General features: G+C 48.1%; 1 protein-coding gene across 1 annotated transcript in view; it reads right to left on the reverse strand.

Moving 5' to 3' along the window:
* Nucleotides 1-289: 289 nt before the first annotated feature.
* INTS1 (integrator complex subunit 1) overlaps nucleotides 290-26264 on the reverse strand; it is a 95417-nt gene continuing 69442 nt past the window's right edge. Inside the window, exons 37-47 of the mRNA XM_081169349.1 lie at nucleotides 24491-24717; nucleotides 22783-22906; nucleotides 22106-22239; nucleotides 18595-18787; nucleotides 17258-17385; nucleotides 17025-17137; nucleotides 15831-15947; nucleotides 8335-8405; nucleotides 5312-5403; nucleotides 4059-4168; nucleotides 290-987 (exon numbers count right to left, since the gene is read on the reverse strand). Coding sequence (XP_081025475.1) covers nucleotides 872-987; nucleotides 4059-4168; nucleotides 5312-5403; nucleotides 8335-8405; nucleotides 15831-15947; nucleotides 17025-17137; nucleotides 17258-17385; nucleotides 18595-18787; nucleotides 22106-22239; nucleotides 22783-22906; nucleotides 24491-24717 — 1425 coding nt within the window. The 3' untranslated portion in view covers nucleotides 290-871. The remainder of the gene's footprint in view (nucleotides 988-4058; nucleotides 4169-5311; nucleotides 5404-8334; nucleotides 8406-15830; nucleotides 15948-17024; nucleotides 17138-17257; nucleotides 17386-18594; nucleotides 18788-22105; nucleotides 22240-22782; nucleotides 22907-24490; nucleotides 24718-26264) is intronic.

A 26264-nucleotide genomic window follows, 5' to 3' on the forward strand; every position in this document is an offset into this window, starting at 1 on the left:
ATATTCCCAGAGAAGAGGAACGGCTACCAGGCATGTGGCAGTTTCAGATTTATCTCTGTAACCTGGAGAATTTCATCCAGAGATCACCAGGTGTCGTTGTGCAAGCTCAGATCATCTTTAATGAAGGTTAAAAAACAGGTTCAAAAGGTTAAAAACAGAAAGGAAAACTGTGTTTTGTTTTTTTGAACGAGGCAGAAGCAAATTTACCCCTTGGGTTACATTTTCAAGAGCAAGCCATCGTAAAAAAGGAAAGAGAAACCAAATGGAGATGCATAAATAAAGGCAGCGCAACAGGAAAACAACTATTTTTAATTTTTTTAAAAATGAAACATCATCAGGTTGTTGTTGTGGAGCTGGCTGGCTGCACTGGAAGGTGTTCTGGCAAAACCGCACCCCAGGAAGAGTCCAACAGATACCCCCACTTTTTGGCCGCCCCAAATGAGAGGGTTGCTCACCACACTGGAGAGGCAAAATGGCTTCTAATCAGGACTTCCAAGACATTTTGCTCTCTGCCTAAATCAGAGCTAGGGAACACCTGGCCCTCCAGATGTTGGACTACAGCCCCCATCCGCCCCAGCCGGCATGGTCCACGGCCAGGGATGTTGGGAGTTTTGTCCGACAACACCGGGATGGTCAAAGGTTCCTCATCCCTGACCTCAATCAATGGCTGGAGTGGAGCAGTAACAGCATCCCTTAAGCCAAAGTGACATTTGTCCTTTTTTGTGGAAGATGCCTGGTAAGAAGTACAAGGGACTGGTCCTCGCCAGTAGGCAGACTCAGGCATGTGCCTTCTCCTCGGGTTCTTCACTATCAAGGTCCAGCCAAGGTCCTTCTGTCCTCTCGGAGACCCGAGCCACCAGGTGGTTCCTCTTCATATCATGGCTTCCATATGCAAAATCTTCAGGGCTTCCGAGATCTGGGAGCTGGTGTCCATCTGCCCGTACATCCCCACCAGGAAGGCCCTCTGGAGCAAAATGGCGGCATGCTCTGCGAAGAAGAACGAGAGAGATGGGCGCAGGCAGAGGAGACGAAGGGAGACAGCAGATTCATTCAGGAGGCGGGTGGGTTCGCCACAGGAAACGCAGGCTGGCCCAGGACCCTTCCTCGTGCCCACCCCCCCCAAAAAAACCCCCAGAAGCAGAGCCCTGCGTTAGGAAGAGAGGACTTACACTAGTGGCCAAAATTGTGAAAACCTTTTGGGGAAAGTGTATTTCTGAGGTTTGATGGCTCATAACACCACTTTCTTTTGGAGCAATACCGTGAAATTATATATCAATGGAAAGATAATTTAATGAAGAATGTAATGCAATGAAGTTTGTTCAATTATCTGTATTCTATCAAAGGTTATAGCCAAATAAGCAGGAAAAGGAAACTTAGGTTCATACGCAGCAATGTTTCTGAACACCAGTTGCTGGAAACCACAGGGGGAGAGAGGGCTTTTGGGCTGGGGTCCTGCTTGCAGCAGCCCAGAATGCTGCGGCGAGACTACGTACGGGGTCCTCACCACGGGATCACATTCATCCGGTGCTATACCAATTGCACTGGCTCCCAGTGGAGTACAGGATCAGGTTTAAGGTGCTGGTTTTAACCTTTGAAGCCCTATATGGCCTAGGACCCTCGTACCTGGTATGTCCCACGGAGGACCTTACGGTCCACAAATAAAAACATCTTGGAGGTCCCGGACCACAGGGAGGTTAGGCTGGCCTCAATCAGAGTCAGGGCTTTTTCGGCTGTGGCCCCAATCTGGTGGAACGCTCTGTCACAAGAGACTAGGGCCCTGCGGGACTTGACATCTTTCTGCGGGGCCTGCAAGACAGAGCTGTTCCACCAGGCCTTTGGCCAGGGCACAGCCTGACCCCCTCTCTCCTTCTGTAATCCTCATAGAACTCTAGCCCAATGGTTGCCATTAATTTGATTCTGAATTGGTTTTAGAATGTATTTTGTGGCTTGCTATTGTTTTACATTATATTTAGTTTATAGTTTAGATGATAGTTTAGAAATGATTTATTGTAACTGTTGAGCGGATTTCTGTTTAACTTTTGTGTTATTATTATTATTTAATACTATTCTAATGGCTGTTGAATGTTACTTTTCTGATGTAGGTTGCCTATTTTAAAGTTATGTTTTATTATCACATTTTTGTATTGCATTAGATTGTCATAAGATGTACATTTTTTGTTTCTTCAGCTTGTAAACCGCCTTGAGTATTGGAAGATAGAAAGACAGTATACAAATAAAAAATTAATTGATTGTGGTTTTATGTAAACTGTGCTATTTTTACTGTTGTTAGCTGCTCTGAGCCCTGCTTTGGCTGGGAAGGGCGGGATATAAATAAATAAATTATTATTATTATTATTATTATTATTATTATTATTATTATTATTATTATAGCTTCCCCTTTCCTACTGCACAACTCAATCAGCAATGTCAGAGACTCAGCTGAGCTGCCACCATACCGATCAGAATCACCTCAGCCTAACGGGAACGCCTGCCAATATTTGCCCAGGATCAGAGAAAAAGGTTGCCTACTGACATTTGACCAAAGCGTGTACACACGGCCCCATCGTGCCAACTACTGGGCGGGAGAAGCATTTGTCAGAAGAGGACGCAAATTCTGAGAAGCCCAAGCCGAACCCACAGAATCTGAAGGAAAAGCCAACGAGCCGCTCCTCTGAGGCTTCCACACTAAATGCCACCTGTGTTTTCAGAGCAAAGAAAAGTAGCTGGAAAAGTTGGGTTCTGAAGGAGGGTGGAAGGCTGGGAGCTGAAACTGAGCACAGAGGTGGAGGGCTAAAAGGAGGCAAAGCTATTCTGGTGCTGGGCCAGGGCAGGTGGGGCTTAGTAGCAGGACCTATCTTGGAAATAATGGAAAAGAACTATCCCAGTATGTTTCCGAGCACAATTCAAAGTGTTGGTGCTGACCTTGAAAGCCCTAAACAGCCTCGGTCCAGTATACCTGAAGGAGCGTCTCCACCCCCATTGTTCAGCCTGGACGCTGAGGTCCAGCTCCAAGGGCCTTCTGGCGGTTCCCTCCCTGCGAGAAGCCAAGTTACGGGGAACCAGGCAGAGGGCCTTCTCGGTGGTGGCGCCCGCCCTGTGGAACGCCCTCCCATCAGATGTCAAGGAGATAAACAACTATCTGACTTTTAGAAGACATTATTAAGGCAGTCCTGTTTAGGGAGGTTTTTAATGTCTGATGTTTTATTGTGCTTTTAATTCTGTTGGGAAATCCAGCCAGATGGGCAGGGTATAAGTACAGTGGTACATTGGGTTAAGAACTTAATTCGTTCCGGAGGTCAGTTCTTAACCTGAAGCACCACTTTAGCTAATGGGGCCTCCTGCTACTGCCGCGCCACTAGAGCACGATTTCTGTTCTCATCCTGAAGCAAAGTTCTTAACCCGAGGTACTATTTCTGGGTTAGCAGAGTCTGTAACCTGAAGTGTCTGTAACCTGAAGTGTCTGTAACTCAAGGTACCACTGTAATACATCATCATCATCATTAGTATCCATGTTGGCAACCATCGGTCTCGAGAGTCAATGGAATGTGCCTCCAGAGGTGAAGCTAAATAGCTGTGTTAGTAGCACCTAAATGACCTGGGCAGTTCGTATGGAAGTCCTGGGCTGCCCAGACAACAAGCCCCCACCCCCACGGAGCACAAAGAAGCTAGCTATGGCTCTCCTCTCCTGTTTGATCCTCACAACAAACCTGTGAGGTACGCTAAGCTAAGACCCAGTGACTGGCCTAAGGCCGCCCAGGAAGTGTGATGGCTGAGTGGGAATTCGAACTCGCATCTCCCCAGTACAAGACTCTAACTGCTGCTCCACACTGCCTCTCTCCTCGAAGGTCAAGGGCTCTTCACCCCTTCCCTAGCTGTGCTTCTGTTATATCGGAGAGCCAGCCTTACACAAATGCAAACCTCTCCCCCCTTCCCCTTGGCATTTTCTGAGTGTTCAGAGTCTCTCGCTCGCTTACACTGAGCTCTGCAATTCTTACAACCACCTTGCAAAGCATGGTGGCTGTTTTGAAGCATCAGGAGAAGCAACTGCCTGCTCTTACCTTGGCAAAGGAGGGTGTACTCGGGCAGGTTTCTCAGAGCTGTCTGAACAACCTCAAAGTCACGGCTGCCAAGGCAGTACATGAACGTGGGGAGGAAGTCGGCCGCAATGCTGGAAAAGTGGAAAGGAGAGAGAGGATTTCGGTGGGTCGAGAATATCAGAAAAGCAAGGCTGCTGTTTCCGGCCAAAGTCCCATTTAGTTCAGTGTCCTGTTTGCACAGAAGGCAGGAATATGGAAAGCCCCCAAGTGGGATGTAAGGGCAATAGCACTCTCCCATTGTTGTTCCCTCGCATTTGGTATTTGGAGGTAGACTGCTGTTGTGCAGGGAGGTTCTGCGCAGCCATCGTGAAGAACAGCCTACTCCTTCCACCACAAATGTGTTGCATCTCCTGTTAGTGGCTGTCACGACAGCTTGTAAAATTGAGCTTTACAGTGGTGCCCCGCAAGACGAATGCCTCGCAAGACGGAAAACTCGCTAGACAAAATAGTTTTCCGTTTTGGAGGTGCTTCGCAAAACAAATTTCCTATGGGCTTGCTTCGCAAGACGACAATGTCTTGCGAGTTCCTGCTGGGGTTTTTTCCTCCCCCCCCCTTTCTAAGCCGCTGAGCTGCTTATCAGCTGATCCGATCAGCAGATAAGCCGCTAAAAGCCGCTAAAAGCACTAATAGCGCTAATCCGTCAATGGGCTTGCTTCGCAAGATGAAAAAACTGCTAGACGAAGAGAATCACAGAACGGATTATTTTCGTCTTGCGAGGCACCACTGTATCTGTATTTAAAAGCTGCCTGATCTGCTTAATATTTGTAACAATATCTAAGCGGCATGCAAAGATGCAACATGAAAACAGGAGGGGAGAGTGCTCTTGTGTTCAGGATGCTGGACTAGATGGGCCACGGGCCTGATCCTGCCAGGGCTCTTTTTGCATTCTTACACTACAGTTGTTCGGCTTTGCAGCTGGCCTGTACCCAAACCCATCACCGCCTCCTGTTTCTTGCAGATTTACAACCAAGTCATGTGGTTCCTGAGATCTACAGCCACCCATTCCTTGTTGGACAGCGTTGCCCTGGTACTGATTCTGTTTCTAATGGAGTGATCTCCGTCCTATGTCTCAGAAACGGTCTGGAATTCGTTCCCCCTCCCTGGGGTTTTCAAGGGGGTGCCCTCTACGAGCAAAGCGGCTCGAGTCAAACATCCTGTGTTGGTTCCTAGGCCCCATCAGCTCTGCCCTCCACGCAGGGTCTGCCCATCCGCACCTGGGGTTGTTCTGTATTGAGCGCAGCGCGAGGGAAAAAGCGAGATTCCGGCAGGTTTCCTCGGGAGAGCTCATCAGTCTTTGCAGGTGAGTCTGAGCGGTGGAAGAGAGAAAGGACGTTGGAGGGCCATGCAAGTAGAATCATAGAATAGAATCATAGAATCATAGAGTTGGAAGAGACCACAAGGGCCATCGAGTCCAACCCCCTGCCAAGCAGGAAACACCATCAGAGCACTCCTGACATATGGTTGTCAAGCCTCTGCTTAAAGACCTCCAAAGTAGGAGACTCCACCACACTCCTGGGCAGCAAATTCCACTGTCGAACAGCTCTTACTGTCAGGAAGTTCTTCCTAATGTTTAGGTGCAATCTTCTTTCTTGTAGTTTGGATCCATTGCTCCGTGTCCGCTTCTCTGGAGCAGCAGAAAACAACCTTTCTCCCTCCTCTATGTGACATCCTTTTATATATTTGAACATGGCTATCATATCACCCCTTAACCTCCTCTTCTCCAGGCTAAACATGCCCAGCTCCCTTAGCCGTTCCTCATAAGGCATCGTTTCCAGGCCTTTGAGTAACCCCTACTAACAGCCAAGTACTGGAAGGCTGACCATATACCAACCAGAGAAGAATGGCTACAGAAGCTGAGCTTGCTAAGTTGACTGAAGCCTTAAGGAACAAGTCAAATAAAATAGTTCAGAAGGAATGGGAATGCCTAAATATCGAGTCAAGGCTCAACAAGCAAGATTTGGTTGTGTTTAGAATAAACCCGTAAGTAGGAAAATGTCTCCTTATACCAAGATGAGGAATATATTCAAATACAGAGAAATTGCTTTAGTTATAAGAAATGAACCACCGTGAGGTCGACAGAAGTCAAAAAACCAAAAGTATAATAAAAAGAGATTCACCCCAGCATCTCAGTAGAGAAATGACATTCTGAGCTGTCTATTATAGTTACCTTGTATTATATTTATGTTCTTACTTTTTGCGTTTGCTCTGTTTTCTTTTTTTCTTCTCACCCCTTGCCTTTTCCTGTAAGACCTATTGCAGTCGTTAAGAGTCGTCAACAGGCTCATCTCAGCTATCTGCCAATCTCCCATTCCCACCACCCTTCTGAGTAATACCCCTCCCCACCTTATCACTATATAGAAGGGTCTGGCAACTTCTGACATCAAGAATCACAAAACAGAGAAACCAGTAGGAGAACACTTCGATCTCCCAGGACATTCTATACAAGATCTCAAAGTAGCTGTTTTACTACAAAGGAATTTCAGAAATAGACTGGAAAGAGAAGCTGCTGAATTGCAACTCATTACCAAACTTAAAACCATGGAGAGACCTGGTCTGAACAAAGACATTGGATTCCTATCTCATTATACATGACTAAGCCATGTTTCATCTTCTCACCCCTTGCCTTTTCCTGTAAGACCTATTACAGTCGTTAAGAGTCGTCAACAGGCTCATCTCAGCTATCTGCCAATCTCCCATTCCCACCACCCTTCTGAGTAATACCCCTCCCCACCTTCTCACTATATAGAAGGATCTGGCAACTTCTGTTTCAGTGTATCTGAAGAAGTGCGCATGCACACGAAAGCTCATACCAAGAACTAACTTAGTTGGTCTTTAAGGTGCTACTGGAAGGAATTTTTTTTTCCTGTTTCTTTTCTTTCCTTTTTTTGTATTCAATTGAAATGTTTTTATACTTTTTTTGTTTGTATAACAATTTAATAATAATAATAATAATAATAATAATAATAATAATAATAATAATAAATAGTTACAGAACCCCTTTGGTGGTTCTGAGTAAGAGATAGCAACTTCCAGGGCTGGTTTTTCTGTAGGAGAGAGGTGGGCATTCCAGCCCACGACTCTCTTCCCCTCCTGCAACCCCAAGAAGTAAAAGAACTTGGCTGCAGGAGTGTTCCCTTTTGGCAAATCTCTGGAGTGTCTACAGTGGCTGGCAGAGGCCATGGGGAAAACTGGCACTGCCAGGGCTGGCTTGTGCCCAGAAACAGAGCAGGAAGAGGTGGAGCCTACTGTTAGCCCCAGGGCATGCTGGGATGAAAGGGAGCCAGGGTACCCCAAGGGATACCCTGAAACTCATACCCAGGTCAACCTGCCCACACATCAAGATCAACATTGGAGCTTCCCTGCCCTTGCCATTTGTCTGCCACCTAAGTTACGGATTGCTTGCGGAGCACTGACTTCCCATTTTCGCAAACGCTTCCTAACTGCTTGCATGGAATTCTTACTCGCCACAGGCGATTAGGCTGCTTAGGAGTTTGGCCAAAGTCAGAGGGCTGCAAAGTTTTTCAGCAGGGGGCTGGTCCTCTGTCCCTGAGACCTTGTGGGGGGCCGGACTATACAGTGGTGCCCCGCAAGACGAATGCCTCGCAAGATGAAAAACCCGCTAGAAGAAAGGGTTTTCCATTTTTCGATACGCTTCGCAAGACGAATTTCCCTATGGGCTTGCTTCGCAAAACGAAAAAGTATTGTGAGTCTTGCGATTTTTTTCCCCTTTCCCCCCTTTTTTCTAATCCGCTAATAGCCTTTTAGCCGCTAATCCGCTAAGCCTTTAATAGCCGCTAAACCGCTAATAGCGCTAATCCGCTAAGCCGCTAATAGGGTTGCTTCGCAAGACGATAAAAAACGCTAGACGAAGAGACTCATGGAACGGATTAATTTCGTCTTGCGAGGCACCACTGTATTTTGGAAAAAGGAAAAGAAATGAACCAATTCCTATGCCCCACAAATAACTCGGAGATGCATTTTAAATAAAAGGACACATTCTATTCATGTAAAATCACACTGATTCCCGGACCGTCAGCAGGCCGGATTTAGAAGGCGAATGGGCCGGATCCGGCCCCCGGGCCTTAGTTTGCCTACCCATGGCCAAAGTAGTTGGCGACACAGGCTCTGTCAACCCTTTTTCTGAAAGGGTGGCGAAATGAACACCCCACCGAAGGGGACCAGGGCAGAGCAAGAGACACACAAAGCAGACAACTGAACAAGGATGGGGGCAACATACGGAAAAGAAGGCAAGGATTTCCGGTCTTCGCCTGGACATCTCGTCGATATCGGTCAGCACCTCCAGGATATCTGGGAAGTGGGGCGGAACAAAGAGACTGGGGTGAGCAATCTGGTGTCCCCACCCCTAAGAAAGGGGGAAGGAAGGAGCTGACAGCCTCTCAAGGGAACGCAATCTGCTTCATAACAGCTCTTCATAATCAAACTTATCTCTTATACACAAAGTCGATTGCTGTGGTCTGCGGGACAGTCTCTTCTGCAAGTTCCAAAGATCTCAGAAACTTTCTCTGCAGTAAGTCGGAGCAGTGCTTTTAGTGTGGTGGCCCCTGTTCTGTGGAACTGCATCGCTATCAATATACCACAGGGGCCCCTGTTTGCACTTTCTGGAACAGCCAGAGACATTTTAGTTCCAACAGGCTTGCTTGGCTGGATAAATGGGGCTCTACTGCGAGTGTCCGCTCGTTAGGCTTTTAGTTGTGTTTTAAATATATTTCCTGTTTTTTGTGTGTTTAACTGTTTTTAATTATTTTATGTGTAAATCACCTTGAGATGGCAGTTTAAAAGTAAAGGTAAAGGGACCCCTGACCATTAGGTGGAGTCGTGGCCGACTCTGGGGTTGCAGCGCTCATCTCGCTTTATTGGCCAAGGGAGCCAGCGTACAGCTTCCGGGTCTTGTGGCCAGCATGACTAAGCCGCTTCTGGCAAACCAGAGCAGCGCACAGAAACATCGTTTACCTTCCCGCCGGAGCGGTACCTATTTATCTACTTGCACTTTGACGTGCTTTTGAACTGCTAGGTTGACAGGAGCAGGGACCGAGCAACGGGAGCTCACCCCGTCGCGGGGATTCGAACCGCCAACCTTCTGATCGGCAAGCCCTAGGCTCTGTGGTTTAACCCACAGTTTGGGAGGCGATTAGTAAATTAATTGAAACAACAAGCACCTAGCTCTTCCAAGCACTCCAGGCACACCATTTTGTTGTAATTCTTGCAACAATTTTCCAAGTCAGTTCAGTATCATTATCCCCTCCTACCCTATTGGTATTAAAGGGTTAAGAAGCTCTAATCAAGACGCTCTAGTCACTGAGCAGCTGGAGGTCGTTAAGCTTCCAAGAACGTGAGTTTGTATAAATAGTCAACTCACTAGTGTGTTTCCCGCCCTTTCCCCCTTCCTTTTTTCTTTGGGGCGTGTTTGCTGAAATGTGTGATTCTTCACCAGGGTTTTTTGTTTTGTGTAAATAAACCTTTTATTTGAGTTCCAAACCGCTTGCTCCAAGATTCCTTTATTGAAAAGATGCTGACTCTCCAGCCCTTCTTGAGCTGCTGTGCGAAATGCTCTGCTGTAATGGGACATTGTGGCATCGGAAGCGCACTGGACATTTGCTAACCATTAAACTAATTAAAGTTTAATGGGACAGGTTATGGTTGTTTGTACGTCAAGAAGGAGATAAGGAGTGCAGTTAAGAGTGATTTATGCAAGGACTGGAGCGAAGACAGAAGCGGTTGCCGACAACGAAAGCCTTCAAAGCAGCTTGAGTCCTGCAACGTGCCTAGGAAAAGTTTTAAAGAGGCACTGCGCAGTTTGCACTCGCTGGAAGACGCCTTATTCCTCGAGAAGCCACCTCAGTAGTTGGGAGACGGTCTACAGGTCTGTGAGTATCGTTCGTAAGCCCCAGGGAGGATGGCAGAGTCCCAGGAAAGTTTTACTGTCCCCTTTACGGGACTCAATGGGAAAAATTGGCAAGACTGGAAGGCTAGAGTAAGGGTTTGGTTGCAAGCAAAAGAGTTGTGGAGTTGTACTGAAGCACCGCCTTTACAGGCAGCTGCAGACGCGTCTGCAGAAGACAAAGCAGCAGCAGCAGCTTCTCAGAAACGCGACAGGAAAGCCCAAGGTCTACTAGTTTTGGCAGTGGGACCAGAGCAAATGCCTTATGTTTCTGAGTTAAAGAACACGCATGAGGTCTGGACGGTTCTGCAGCGGTTAAATTACAGAAACACTGCGGGGGCCAAGATCCATGCTACAAGATGTTTGTTTGATTTACGTCTCCAACCGGGAGCGTGTGTGAAAGAACATATTGCCAAAATGGTGTCTGCCTTTAATCAACTAAAACAGCTGGGCATTCCTTTCTCTATGGAGCAGCAGTCATACATTTTGTTGTCTTCTCTTGATAAAAGCTATGAGACTCTAGCTTTAACTTTGGAAGCTATGCCTTCATCTGAATTAACCCTTGAATACATTTCTTCTCGACTTGCTGATGAACAGGATAAAAGGCAAAGAGAAAGAGGTTTGTCTTCAAAGGGGAGTTATGCTGTGCCTAATAGTGAGGATGCTGAGTTTGAGAACACAGTAAATGCTTTCGCAGCTAGACACTGTTTTCGCTGTGGTTCCTCTTCCCATTTAATCAGGAATTGTACACGTGAACCTGGTCAAGATAGCACCAAGGCCGTTGCCCCTAGTTACCAGACAAGGAGTTCCAGGGGACGTCGAAGAAGAGGAGGAGGGCGTGGCTACTCCCACAGCATACAGCACATGGCTTCAGCAATGGCGTTGATGCAAGGGCGTGGCCAAGGCAGCAATCTACGCTGGTTGATCGACAGTGGTGCATCTCATCACCTGGTGGCGCCATCTAGTGTCCGTTTGCAGAATTGCAGGCATTTGCAAACCCTTAAAGTTGTGACAATGGCAGATTCAACTAAACGTTCCTTAGAGACTGTAGGCACAGTGTTTTTGAAGTGTTTGCAAACAGAAATTGATGCCTACGTGCTAAAGGGAATGAAGGGGTGTATTTTGTCTGTGTCAGAACTTGATAGAAATGGGTTTAAAACTGTGTTTGAAAACGGGGTTTGCACTATTTCAAAGAATAACGTATCTCTTTTGCAGGTGGAATGCAGAGATGGGTTATATTATTTTGAGACAAGTCCAGATGAAGTTGAACAGGTTCATGCTGGTTGTGTGAACTCGCCTACCCATAATTCTTGTGTTCATTTATGGCATCGCCGTTTGGGACATATTAATTTTCAGTATGTTAAAAGACAACCTGAATTATCAGAAGGGTGCAAATTGAACAAATGTACTAAGTATTTGGATTGTACTGCATGCAAAAGGGCGAAGGTTCATAGATGCAGCTATCCCAGTTCAAATAGGAAATCTGACAAAGTATTTCAACTTGTGCATATGGACCTATGTGGCCCAATGCCTGTTGCTAGCATGGGAGGTTCGAGGTATGCACTGTGTCTCTCAGATGACAAAACAAAGGTTACATGGTTTTTTCCTCTCAAAACAAAAGCAGATACTGCAGAAACAGTTAAAAATTGGGTTCATGCAGTAGAACTTGAATTCGGTACTAGAGTACTTGCTTTTCAAACAGACAGAGGGTCAGAATTTACCGGGTCTGTGTTGCAGAATTTCTTTAAGAAAAAGGGAATTAAGCACCGTCTGTCTACACCTTATTCCCCCCAAGAAGGAGGCGTGGCCGAACGTAAAAACAGGGTTCTGCAAGAGTTGGCAAACTCTATGTTGTTTGATGCTAAACTTCCTCAAAGTTACTGGGCGGAAGCCTGGCAGACGGCTACTCATGTTCTGAACCGAGTATATAATTCGGTAATTGATACTACGCCATATTTTGCTTTATATGGGAAGAAGCCCAAAGTTAATTACTTTCAGGTGTTTGGATCTCAAGCCTATGTACTTATCCCAAAAGCGTTAAGGAAAAAGGGAGGTCCAAGGGCTAGGAAACTCATCTTTTGTGGGTACGAACCACATGCCAAATCTTGGAGGTTCGTGAACCCAGATGGGGATACTACAAGAGTGGTCCTCAGTAGGAGCGCTGAATTTTGTGAGCAATCCGGATGGACTCACTTACATGCTAACCCTGACATTTTGAGAGAAGATTTAGGCATTTATGCTGAGAAAGAAAGTCCAGAGGGTGATGAGCCAGAAGGGGATGGTGCACATGGGTCAGATGCAGATTCTGACCAGGCACAAGGTTCTTCTCCTAAGGTAGAAAAGCCAGAATCTAAAAGTGTTCCAACATCGCCAGTCATTAGGCCTAGCAGACAGCAAAAGCGAAGCAGGTCGCCTGCAACACCAAGCCCAAGGGAGGTATCTAAACGGAGGTCTTTATCCCTAGAGGCACGTCTAGACATAAAGTCTGAGACAGATTCTGACAGCCAACGGTCAGAGGGGGCACAAGAGGAGCAATTGCGCAGGTCAAAACGTGCCACAAAGGGCAAGCCGCCAGAGCAGTTTAAGGTGACAAGTGTGTACGTAAATATGGCACAGTGTGAGCCAGATAGCTATGTAGAGGTACAACAGCTTCCAAGCTCAGAAGCCGCAAAGTGGCAGGAAGCAATGGAAAAAGAGATGGCTTCCATGAAGTCTCTCGGTGTGTTTACAAATACAGAGCTTCCAGAAGGGCAACAAGCTGTAGGTTGTCGATGGGTATATCGTTTAAAGCCCACAACTAACGAGGAGTTGCAATATAAAGCCCGACTAGTTGCAAAAGGGTTTTCGCAGCGCAAAGGAGTTCACTATTCTCAAATTTATGCCCCTACTTCAAGACCGGAGTCATTAAGAATGCTTTTAGCCTCTTCAGCTAAGAAGGGAAATAAGCTGTTTCATTTTGATGTCAATGTGGCTTATTTAAATGCAGACTTACAGGAGGAAGTCTATATGACGCCACCACCAGGTTTTGAAGGAGACAAGCCAAACCAGGTCTGGCGCCTACACAAATCCATTTATGGGTTGAAACAGTCCGCCCGTAATTGGAATTCCTGCTTAAACGATGCTCTAGAGAGCATGGGGTTCAGAAAGAGCGCAGCAGATGCGTGTCTTTATCTAAAAGGCTCAGGATGTGAACAAGAAGCAGTCTTGATATTTGTTGACGATTTATTATACAGTGGAAAGGACGATAACCTTGCACAACAATTTGCCACAAAGCTTGGAGAAAAGTTTCAGATAAAATCACTAGGCAATGTATCTGTTTATCTAGGAGTTAAAATTCAGCAAGATGAAGATGGGAACTATTGGCTCAGCCAAGAAGCTAAGATCCAGCAGTTGCTGGAAAGGTTTAAAATGGACAACTGTGCTGGTGTTAAAACCCCAATGGAGTTAAGTTACACAAAGGATGCTCAAACTGAGCAACAGGCAGAGTTCTGTAATCCCGGGGTTTATCAGTCAGCGATAGGCAGTCTACTCCACATTGCACAGTGGACTCGGCCCGATATAACATATGCTGTCAACATGCTGTGTAGACAAGCTGAAAAACCATCAATGCATGCTTGGCAAGGAGTAAAAAGAGTTTTAAGGTATCTCCAAACTACCAAAAGGTTTCGCTTAAAACTATCAGCAGAGGGCAGCACACAACTTGAATGTTGGGCCGACAGCAGTTGGGCTGACGCTGGACCAGATAGAAAATCAGTGTCAGGAATGGCGATAAAATTTGGAAATGCACTAATTGGTTGGAGATCAAGAAAACAATCACTTATAGCTTTAAGTTCAACTGAATCTGAGTTCAATGCATTATCAGATGTATGTAGAGAACTGGAATTTTATAAGCAACTGGTACAAGAATTGTTTGGAGAATGTTCCCTACCTATCAGAGTGTGGGAAGACAATCAACCTTGTATTAAACTAGCTAAATCAGGTCAATTCAAGGCACACACAAAACACTTGGATATCCGTTATCAAAATGTATGCCAAAGTGTAAAACAAGGTTTAATTGAACTAAAGTATTGTCCAAGCCAGGAAAATCTCGCAGACGGTTTTACAAAAGCTTTGAGTCCGCAATCTCATAAATGTTTCTGTTCAGGTTTAAATTTGAATTAAGGTTGGTACAGCTCAGTGTTACGAGCGAGAGGGGGTATTGGTATTAAAGGGTTAAGAAGCTCTAATCAAGACGCTCTAGTCACTGAGCAGCTGGAGGTCGTTAAGCTTCCAAGAACGTGAGTTTGTATAAATAGTCAACTCACTAGTGTGTTTCCCGCCCTTTCCCCCTTCCTTTTTTCTTTGGGGCGTGTTTGCTGAAATGTGTGATTCTTCACCAGGGTTTTTTGTTTTGTGTAAATAAACCTTTTATTTGAGTTCCAAACCGCTTGCTCCAAGATTCCTTTATTGAAAAGATGCTGACTCTCCAGCCCTTCTTGAGCTGCTGTGCGAAATGCTCTGCTGTAATGGGACATTGTGGCATCGGAAGCGCACTGGACATTTGCTAACCATTAAACTAATTAAAGTTTAATGGGACATACCCCCATAGTACAGATGGGGAGACAGATGCTGAGAAAAACAAAACAGTGGCTTGTCTAAGACCACCCATGCAATTCATAGCAGAGGCAAGAATTTAGCCAGTAGTTTCCTGGTTCACAGGCTATTACACCAAGAGTTGGGATGTAAACCTAGTAGTGTTAGACCGATTCACAGGTCACCTGTGGCTTCTGTAGGGAAATGATTCCCCACTGAGGGGGCCCCCATAGCAAGGAGCGCCACGTGAATATCCTAAGGGAGCCTGAGGGGCCTGCCCTGCCTCTCTCCCCCTGGCCTGGGGCGGGGTCTGACAGGCTCCATAAAGGACTGCTGTTGCTTGACAAAGAGGGCTCCTTTTTAAAATTGTTTTTATTTCTTATCTATGTCATTTTAAATTGTGATTGATATTAGTGTTGTATTTTTAGTTTTAGATTTTATGATTTATGTGGAAATTGTTTTCTATTTGGTTGTGTACCTTTTGATGTGTTTTATTTATTGTTTATGACTTTTGTTATATTGGCAATAATAATAATAATAATATTTTATTTATACCCCGCCCTCCCCTGGCCAGAGGGCAGCTCAGGGCAGCTAAAACCAGTAAAATCACAATAAAAACGTAATAGGGGAGGGAAGAAAACAACAACAATTTAAAATACAGTGGTACCTCGGGGTAAGTACTTAATTCATTCTGGAGGTCCGTTCTTAACCTGAAACTGTTCTTAACCTGAAGCACCACTTTAGCTAATGGGGCCTCCTGCTGCTGCCGCGCCGCCGGAGCACGATTTCTGTTCTCATCCTGAAGCAAAGTTCTTAACCCGAGGTAATATTTCTGGGTTAGCGGAGTCTGTAACCTGAAGCGTATGTAACCCGAGGTACCACTGTACGGGTTAAAATACAATTTAAAATGCAGCCTCATTTTAATAGTAGCCCATAAGTCAAAACCATAAGGGGAGGGAAACATAAGGGTCAGACTGAGTCCAAACCAAAGATTGTAAAGCGCCTTGATCATTGTTTTAACTATGGAAAGGCGGCATACAAATAAAATGCTGCTGCTGCTGATGATGATGAATGCCCCTTGCCATTGAACATTGCCCCCCACTTCTGCAACGTTTGGGTACCAGCACTGTGCAAGCATTGGATCAGTGTTTTCAAAATGTGTTATCGTTTTCAGAAGCGTGTTCACCATGAGGAATACCCTGTCTGAAACCCTGGGCAGAGCTGCTGCCCAGTCAATGCAGACCATATTGGCCTTGACTTACCCTCCACAGCCTGACCTCTGGACAGTCGCTTCATGTACGGGGCCATTTCGGCTGGAGTGAGAGGAGTGAAGAGAGAGAGACTGACAAGGGGCAAGGAACTCGCGCTGGGGACTTCATCTGAAGATGCGCGGAAGAGAGAGGGAGAGGGTTTTGTTAGTGCTCTGTTAGGTGCGCAGATCTCAGAGTCCAGACGTAGTAGTAGTAGTAATAATAATAATAGTAGTAATAATAGTAGTAGTAATAATAATAATAATAATTATTATTCATACCCCGCCCATCTGGCTGGGTTGTCCCACCCTCTCTGGGAGGCTTCCAACACACATAAAAATAATAATAAAACATCAAACACTAATAGTAACAACCAGATCCTAAATAAAAAGCCACCCTAACTTTAAAATAAGCAACTTATATAAAATAAAGCAATATATGTATTCAATAATCCATTAGAATCCAACAGCAAACATCAGCAAATAATAATTTAGCAGTTTACACTTATCAATTGCAATAATTACTAATCTATAATCAATAAAACAACTGCAAATCACAATGCATAAAATACCAGAAAATGTACAAAACCATGTAAAAGGATCAAACTGAGAAACAAGGACACACAACTTCTAAAATTATTTTTAAAAACTACCCCTGAACTCCTGGGACCTGCCTATTGTTTACAACTGGATTGTTTTTATGATTGCATGTTTTGTAATGATGTTTTAAACGTTGTAAAGGTAAAGGGACCCCTGACCATTAGGTCCAGTCGTGGCCGACTCTGGGGCTCAGCACTCATCTCGCTTTATTGGCCTAGGGAGCCGGCGTACAGCTTCCGGGTCACGTGGCCAGCATGACTAAGCCGCTTCTGGCAAAGCAGAGGAGCGCACGGAAACGCCGTTTACCTTCCCGCCGGAGCGGTACCTATTTATCTACTTGCACTTTGATGTGCTTTCAAACTGCTAGGTTGGCAGGAGCTGGGACTGAGAAACAGGAGCTCACCCCGTCGCAGGATTTGAACCGCCGACCTTCTGATTGGCAAGCCCTAGGCTCAGTGGTTTAACCCACAGCACCACCCGTGTCCCTTTAAAGGTTGTAAGCTACCTCAAATCCCAGCTTGGGAGAAGGGCGAGATATAAATACATTAAATAAGTTTAAACAAACAAATGTGAGAGGTGAAACTCAAATGGAAAACCCAAGACTCACCGTCCTTTTCCTCGTCAGCCCCTCGGTCCGCGGCGCCGTTCTTGCTGGGCAGGCTCAGGCCGGCCAACAGAGACTTCAGCATCGCCAGGTCGCTGTTGTCGGACGAGAGGTCGCTGCGGGGAAGGAGAGCAACGGCCGCGGGTGTGTTCACATCGCTTCTGGGCTACCCCATCTCCCTCCTCTGAGCTCCCAACCGCCCCACATCCTGGACAAACCCAGAGCAAGAGACTTACTGAAGGGGCTCCGAATGCTTCTGCAGGAAGGCGACAGCTGCCTGGGCGTTGGAAGTTATGTACTTGTGGATGAACTGCACAAACTTGGAGATGAAGGCGGCCAAGTGGCGCGAAGACTTCCGGTAGCTCTGAAGTAAAGTAAAGGTAACTAGGGATGAGATTTTTTTCTTTTCTTTTTTTATTATACACACAACAAAAGAAAGAAGCCTAAATTAACACTGCCTTCCACCGATAAGAAATAATAATAACTATTACAATAATGAAAATACTAAAAATACATTTACTTCCCCTTTTGAACTTCTATTCTGGTTACGATATATTACTATTCTATAAGAATCTATTATATCCTTTGCTATCCCATATATTATTTTATTTCCCAAATTCAACCTAACCCTCCCCTCCTCCCCACTGCTTCCCTTCACCTGTGTGAGATCTTCCCATCATAATATTTTTTCCTAGTTGCTTCAACAAAATAGAATAACATGAAAACTGTTAAATTATAATTACTTCTTTTGTCCTTACACGCTTAACAATTACCTATTAAGAGTTCTGCTTTAACACCATATTTCTTCATGAATGTCTTCCCATTCTGTACAGAATTTTTGACTGGAGCAGCCCCTGACGGATGCAGTCATTTATGCCATCTCGGCAAACTCACAAATCTTAACTTGCCATTCTGACATTTGTGGTACTTTTCCTGTTTTCCAATACAGTGGTGCCCCGCAAGACAAATGCCTCGCAAGACGGAAAACCCGCTAGACGAAAGGGTTTTCCATTTTGGAGGTGCTTCGCAAAACGAATCTCCTATGGGCTTGCTTCGCAAGATGACAATGTCTTGCGAGTTCCTGCTGGTTTTTTCCCCTCCTCCTTTTTCTAAGCCGCTTATCAGCTGATCCGATCAGCAAAGCAAAGCGTGATTTAGTACTTCTGTGCACGCACGACTCCCGAAACCCGGTAGTAAGCCGTTCCGGTACTTCCAGGTTTCAGCAGTCCACAACCCGAAAAAATGCAACCTGAGGTGGACACAACCTGAGGTATGACTGTATTAGGAAGGGCCTGGGTGGAATCTCAAGGGCCAGGTAGAAAGGCCTGGGGGGCCACATCTCACTGCTGGGCCCGAGGTTCCCCAAACCCCTGAAACAAAGAAATAACAACAGAAAGCAAAGCTGACCTTGCAAGCCTAGAGCCTGCTCACCCCAGGAGCTGTGTGTTCACAGTGCATGGCTGCATCACCCCCCAAAAGGCCACAAGATTGCAGGGCACCCAGCTTCTTGGCAAGCCCCCTCCTGCCCCTGCCAGAGTATGGCTCCCCTCTCTGCCCGAAAAGCCTCTCCTACCAGAAGCAAGCGGATGAAGGAGAGGAGGCAGTCCCACAGCGCCTCCTGGTGTTCGCTCTGGAAGACCTGCGGCTGCAGGAGCTCCAGGATGCCCAAGACGTGGAGGAAGAAGGTGAGGTGGTTCTGCTGGCGGAACTCCTGGAAGTTGAGGTGGACCCGTCCGTGCAGCAAGGCCGCGATCATTGGCAGGTGCCTGGGGACAGAGGGAGGAGAGCGGACGCCTTAGGACGTTTGTGCAGCAGGTAGCAAGAACTTACTCTTTGATCCCTCTTCCTGAAGGAGTTTTGGATTTGGGCTTCCCATCCTTTAGCCTGTTGTTAGCATCCGCCTGTCTCAAGAGACAATGGAGTACACCTTCACAGGTCTTCACCTGTGCTTCAAACTGCTGCGTTTGCAGCACCAAAGTTGAAGTGAAGGACATGAGGCAGGAGTTGATAATGCAGGTGAGCTGAGCACAGGTGAGCTGCAAGCAAGCTGCCAGCCAGCTCTGTGGAGTCTCCTTTTATTGACACAACATGCAAACCCAGGCAGGTACATTTTGGGCTGTGACCTTTACACATCTTCCAGTCCCGAGATTGTGGAGTGGTACAAAGCTACTTTGGCACCTGTTTCCACCGTGTCATTTTCCCCTTGCACGAAGGAGACAAAGGTCACAGACAGGACACTGCAGGCTACTGAGACCGCAAAAGGTTAGACAGAGGGCAAGATGATCAGACAGCTGTGGCCTTATCTGTGAGGGGGAGTGTGCTCCGCACCCCAAGGTCACGCGTGCAGGCAGCTGAAGCTGCCCGTGCGCGGGGAGTGTGCTCCACACCCAGCGATCATTCCTACAAAAGTGAGCCCCCTTGGGGGCAAGCCTGGGCAATGTCTAAGGGGGTCCTGGGCTGTCCAGATGACAAGACCCCCTCTCAGCCTCACTGATGGGGTCCAAAGGAAAGCAGAGCAAGACGTTTGGCCCCAGCTTGGCTGCAGGAGTTGCCGGAAGGAGGCGTACAAGGCGCCCCTCAACGGCCTTAGGGACTCCACTCCAGATTTGTGCAGGGTTTACTCCTTAGCACTGTCTTCCCACAAGGAAGTGGAGGTTTAGAGTCAGAGTTTCCCCACTCCTAGATGGGCTCCCTTCCCAGGCGGACGAGCCCCATCTGCCTCTCACTTCCCTCCTCAGCGCTTGCAGAAACCGCCTTCTTGACCCACTCTTGGTCTCACCTGCTCTCGTTTACAGTGGTACCTCGGGTTAAGTACTTAATTCGTTCCGGAGGTCCGTTCTTAACCTGAAGCCCACTTTAGCTAATGGGGCCTCCTGCTGTTCCGTGCCGCCGGAGCACGATTTCTTTTCTTATCCTGAAGCAAAGTTCTTAACCCGAGGTACTATTTCTGGGTTAGCGGAGTTTGTAACCTGAAGCGTATGTAACCTGAAGCGTATGTAACCTGAGGTACCACTGTATATGGCTGCAGCGCACTCCCTACAAGGCGGGTGCTCTGCTGCTGTGCTGCAGCCTATAAACAAAGCAAGTTTTCAATCCTCACCGTTCAGACTAAAGGGCTGATCTAAATAGGAATCTGCCTTAGACCTTGAGTCAAACCTTTAGCATGCCCAACTCCGTGATGTCCGCTGGATAGGCAGCAGCTCTCCAGGATTTCAGATGGTGATCTTAATTCCACCCCTGCCTGCAGGTGCCGAGGACTGAATTGGGGACCTTCTCGCATGCAAAGAGGTGTTCTGCCACAGAGCTACACTGCTTCCCCCTAAGGCAGCCTTTCTCAACCTGTGGGTCCCCAGATGTTATTGAACTACAACTCCCTTAACCCCAGCTAGCAAGGCCAGAGCGCAGGGATGATGGGAGTTGTAGTCCAACAACATCTGGGGACCCACAGGTTGAGAACCACTGCCCTAAGTGCTTTGCTGTCCGTATTGTTGTTAGTTATGAAGGATGATTGTGGTTTGGAGTGGAGAAAGCTCACATTTTGGCACCTGGGGGGGGGGCGTATAATCAGGGCTGCACCTCTAACTCACGGACCAGCAGAGCTGACGCGTGGGGAGGAAGAAGCCTCCCTGGGTGTCAGCGCATGCTGGCCAGAGGGACATAGTGGCTTGGAGAGCTGATATGCGGGGAAGAAGCCTCTTTGGGTGTCAGTGCGTGCCGGTTGGAGGGACATGGTGGCTTGCAGAGCTGATGCCTCCCTGGGTGTCAGCATATGCTAGCTGGAGGGACATGGTGGCTTGGAGAGCTGTCATGCAGGGAAGAAGCCTTCCTGGGTGTCAGCACATGCCCGCCAGAAGGACATTGTAGCTTGCAGAGCTGATGCGTGGGAAGGACGGCTCCCTGGGTGTCAGCGTACACCACCTGGAGGGACATGGTGGCTTGCAGAGCTGACATGCAGGGAAGAAGCCTTCCTGGGTGTCAGCTCATGCCCGCCAGAAGGACATGGTGGCTTGCATAGCTGATGCGTGGGAAAGGCGGCTCCCTGGGTGTCAGCGTACACCACCTGGAGGGACATGGTGGCTTGCAGAGCTGACATGCAGGGAAGAAGCCTTCCTGGGTGTCAGCTCATGCCCGCCAGAAGGACATGGTGGCTTGCAGAGCTGATGCGTAGGAAAGACGGCTCCCTGGGTGTCAGCGTACACCACCTGGAGGGACATGGTGGCTTGCAGAGCTGACATGCAGGGAAGAAGCCTTCCTGGGTGTCAGCACATGCCCGCCAGAAGGACATGGTGGCTTGCAGAGCTGATCCGCAGGGAAGAAGGCTCCCTGGGTGTCAGCGTACACCACCTGGAGGGACATGGTGGCTTGCAGAGCTGACAAGCAGGGAAGAAGCCTTCCTGGGTGTCAGCTCATGCCCGCCAGAAGGACATGGTGGCTTGCAGAGCTGATCCGCAGGGAAGGAGGCTCCCTGGGTGTCAGCGTACACCACCTGGAGGGACATGGTGGCTTGCAGAGCTGACAAGCAGGGAAGAAGCCTTCCTGGGTGTCAGCACATGCCCGCCAGAAGGACATGGTGGCTTGCAGAGCTGATGCGTGGGAAAGACGGCTCCCTGGGTGTCAGCGTACACCACCTGGAGGGACATGGTGGCTTGCAGAGCTGACATGCAGGGAAGAAGCCTTCCTGGGTGTCAGCTCATGCCCGCCAGAAGGACATGGTGGCTTGCAGAGCTGATCCGCGGGGAAGAAGGCTCCCTGGGTGTCAGCGTACACCACCTGGAGGGACATGGTGTCCTGCAGAGCTGACATGCAGGGAGGCCTCTTTGAGCTCATGGGACCTCTTTGGGATCTAGGGTGGGTCTCCTCTTTGAGCCACTAGGGCACTCCAGGCTGCTCCCCGTTATACGTGATTTTGCCTACGTGCGCAGAGGCCCGGAACAGAACCCCTGTGAAATTGGAGAGTCGCCTGTACTACTTCTACAAAGGCCTGTTCCCGATAAGTTCCTGTACCTTTTTCTTCCCTAGAAAAAAAAAGCACTGGGTATAAAGATAATGTACAAGTCCCTGAAGCAACGCAGGCTGAGCAGAACCTGAGGAGGAGGATGGGGTGGGCCACGGCCAGCTTCCGACACGCCATGTTGGCATCCCACAGGCGGCTGCCACTCGTCTTGGAATCGCTGGAGTCGGCAAGGAGGGTGATGAAGCGGTGGACCAGGGCGTCGAGCTGCAGGAGAGAGAGAGCATCGGCCGGGTGCTCAAACACTTTCTGAAATGGACTGAATGTGCTAAATCTACCTTCTCCAACCTCACAACTTGCAAAGAGACTTCCAGTCTCCCTAAGAGGAGGTGGTCAATGGTAGGTTTCCAGATCATTTCCTTAGGGTTGATGATGGAACGCAAGGGACGAAAGGTTTGAGACCGCAACCCATTTTCAAAGACTCCCTCAATTCACATTGGACTGGGGGAAAGTTACTGGGTGCTTTTTTTGGGGGGGGGACGACAATCAGAGCACAGGTCACATTTGGAAGGTCAAGCATTTGACACCCTTTTGGGGGAGTGTGTGTGGAGATGGTGGTCACCACCCAGTGGGCAGGCAAATGAATCACTTAGTGGAAATCACGACTAGGATTTCTCAAGCTCATTGCCAGAGGGAAGCTTTCCTGGGCTTGTGAACTGCGTAGCTGGCGGGTGCCTGTCCCGGAATGGCTCGAGGAAAATGGAGGGGCCAGGCTTTTTCTCAACACTTTTCCTCTCCCCCTGCCCTTACTTTGCAGGTGCTGCTGTCGGTGGCCCCTTCGGTGGAAAGCAGGGTCCCGGGGACTGGCACTAGGAGCTCAGGCAGCTGAAGATAGATTTGCAGGAGAAGATCTTGGCAATGTTTTCCCATTGAGCTGAAACAGAAAAAAAAGAGTCAGGAGATTACTGAGCCATCAAAGAGGGGTTTCCAAGTCTACCAAATGTATCTGCTTCACATCCCCCAGTTTTGCCATCACTGGGCAATGCCAACCCAACAGCTTCACCGGAATAAGCTATTTTAAAATGCAAGCTGCTAGTCCTCAGGGGTACCAGATAAATCCCTGCAAACACGTGGAGAGTAAAGAAACAGAAACAAACAGTGCGTGTTTCTCCCAGAGGGACTTTTTGAGGTTGCCAAGGATTTATGAGCATTTTCCTCCAATCTTGAGCCCCCTAAGGTCCCGGGGGAGGGGTATAACAATTAAAGCACAACATAAAACAACTTAAGATCAGAGAAATAAGGAGGGTCCTTAAAAATATATACTTCAAAAAAGTGTGTCTTCAGCATTTGCCAAAAGCTGTCCCATACAATTAGATCTTGTGCAGGGGGTTCAGTTCCAAGGGTTCCATGTAGACACAGAAATGTGTATACTCAAGCATCCCTAGCATCCCAGAGCTGGGAAACCCAGCACGAAAATAGCTTTTGAGCTCTCTGCATGGCTTAGTGGGCAAGGCCTGCTCAGCGCACCGGACTGGGATACTCTTGTGAGATCTTGCAAGGCCGTCCAAGTTCCTTTCAGATCTTGCAGGACCATCGCCAGGATTCCAGAGCCGGCGTGGCAAGAGGTCCTTGCCTGGCAAGCAATGCAGAGAGCTCAAAAGCTCTTTTTGCGCTGGGAAAACCTCTCGTGTGTTTAATTTGTGCAATTTCAGCCTCTTTAAATGTGTGCAAGATGCACCCCTTCGTGGATCACCGCCTTGTTATGGCGAAAGGGCTTGAATAACTCCAAGAAGCTATGAGCTATGCCGTGCAGGGCCACCCAAGATGGATTGGTCATAGCCGAGAGTACAGTGGTGCCTCGCAAGACGAAAAGAATCCATTCTGTGATTCTCTTCGTCTAGCGTTTTCTTTTCGTCTTGCGAAGCAAGCCCATTGACGGATTAGCGGATTAGCGCTATTAGCGGCTTTTAGAGGCTTTTATCGGCTTATCTGTTGATCGGATCAGCTGATAAGCGGCTTAGCGCTATTAGTGCTATTAGCGGCTTTTAGCTGCTTTTAGCGGCTTATCTGCTGATCGGATTGGCTGATAAGTGGTTTAGCGGCTTAGAAAAAGGGGGGGAAGGGGGAAAAAACCAGCAGGAACTCGCAAGACATTTTCGTCTTGCGAAGCAAGCCCATAGGTGATTCGTTTTGCGAAGCACCTCCAAAACGGAAAACTCTTTCGTCTAGCGAGTTTTCCGTCTTGCGAGGCATTCGTCTTGCGGGGCACCACTGTATAGACTAAATGTGATTCACCTGGAGAAGGAATTGGCAATCCACTCCAGTATTTTGCCAAGAAAACTCCATGGACATAAAAAAGGAGAAGCTTTGAGAAGAAAGGGAGAGCTTCCAAGCCATGCTCTGGTTCATGGGGTCGTGGAGACTCAAACACGACTAAGACGACTAAACAGCAACAACAAAGATGCGCCCGTCTTGCATGGCGAAGTGAGCCTTTTCCCAAAGCCGAGCGAGGCCTCACCTGCTCCCCCACTGCTGGATGCAGGCTGTCAAGTACTCGGTGACTTTCTTGATGCTTTCGACATCTCCGTGGCAGCAGCTGAGCAGGAGCGGCAGGCGGGACTGGGTGACGGAGCAGGAGGCCTCTCCGGAGCGCTGGCTCCTGGTTTCCGATTCAGCCAGGATCAGCTCCACCAGGCTGATCAGCTCAGGGGCGTCGAGACGCAGAACAAACTCCTCCCGCCGTTTCTGCGATGCAATTTGGAGACGGATGGGAACAAAGGCAATCCAGGACTTTGAATTCCCAACACAAATAGGTATCTCAGAAGAGCAACAGCCATTGGTTGGGGGTTGCTCCTGATTTGGGTTTCCTGCAACTAGCGGGCTGGGGAGGTGGTCTAAAGTAAAAAGGTAAAGGACCCCTGGACGGTTAAGTCCAGTCAAAGGTGGCTATGGGGTTGCGGTGCTCATCTCGCTTTCAGGTCAAGTGAGCCAGTGTTTGTCCACAGACAACTTTCCGGGTCATGTGGCCAGCAGGACTAAACGCCGTTTACCTTCCCGCCGCAGCAGTACCTATTTATCTACTTGCACTGGTGTGCTTTCGAACTGCTAGGTAGGCAGGAGCTGGGACAGAGCAACAGGAGCTCACACCATCGCAGGGATTCGAACCGCCGACCTTCTGATTGGCAAGCCCAAGAGGCTCAGTGGTTTGGACCACAGCGCCACCCACATCCCTGTGGAGGTGGTCTACAATGGGGGTAGCCAACGTGGTGCCCTCCAGTAGTTGTCATAGACTCCAGCAGCATCAACCCAACCATTAGACAGGCTGGTTGGGAGTTGCAGCCCAACATCTAAGATCTGCAAGAGCTGTTTGACAGTGGAACAACAGTGGAATCATATATAATTGGAAAGTCGGAAAGCAGTCCAAGGGTCCTCTAGTCCAGGGGTCAGCAAACCTTTTTCAGCAGGGGGCCGGTCCACTGTCCCTCAGACCTTGTGGGGGGGCCGGACTATATTTTTTTTGGGGGGGGGATGAACGAATTCCTATGCCCCACAAATAACCCAGAGATGCATTTTAAATAAAAGGACACATTCTACTCATGTAAAAACACGCTGATTCCCGGACCATCCGCGGGCCGGATTTAGAAGGTGATTGGGCTGGATCCGGCCCCCGGGCCTTCGTTTGCCTACCTATGCTCTAGTCCAACCCCCTGCAATGCAGGAATCTCAACTAAAGCATCCATGACAGATGGCCATCCAACCTCTGCTCAGAAACGTCCAAGGAAGGTGAGTCCACAACCTTCTGAGAGTCCATTCCACTGTCAAACAGCTCCTACTGTCCTGGTGTTTAGCCGGAATCTCGTTTGTTGGAACTGGAAGCCAATGGTTTGAGTCCTACGCTCCAGAGCAGGAAGAAAAAAGGTTTGCTGCTGCTAAACTAAGCCACCTTCAGGAGCTCACCTGTGGGCTCGCATTTGCAGTCAGGCAAGGACCCTGGGTTTTAGTCGCAGGGCTCTTTGGATCCATCTGTGCAGGATCACTGAGAATGGCCTTTTGGACTGGCAAGGCTTCCTTTCTTCTTATGCCCCAACTGCCCAACAACAAGTTGACTTGAAGAGTGCCCCCCTTTCACACCAGGGAGAGGGAATTTGGCGTCCTCCGGATCTCGTTGGACTTCAGCTCTGATGATCCCTGACCACCAACCACGCTGCCCGCCGGGGCAGATTGGAGCTGGAGTCCAACCATGCCTGGAGGAAGGCCACCTTCTCCTTGCCGAGCTGCGCAGTAAAGAAAGC

The sequence above is a fragment of the Podarcis bocagei genome (assembly GCF_964188305.1).
Source record: "Podarcis bocagei genome assembly, chromosome: 14".
NCBI classification, from domain to species: domain Eukaryota; kingdom Metazoa; phylum Chordata; class Lepidosauria; order Squamata; family Lacertidae; genus Podarcis; species Podarcis bocagei.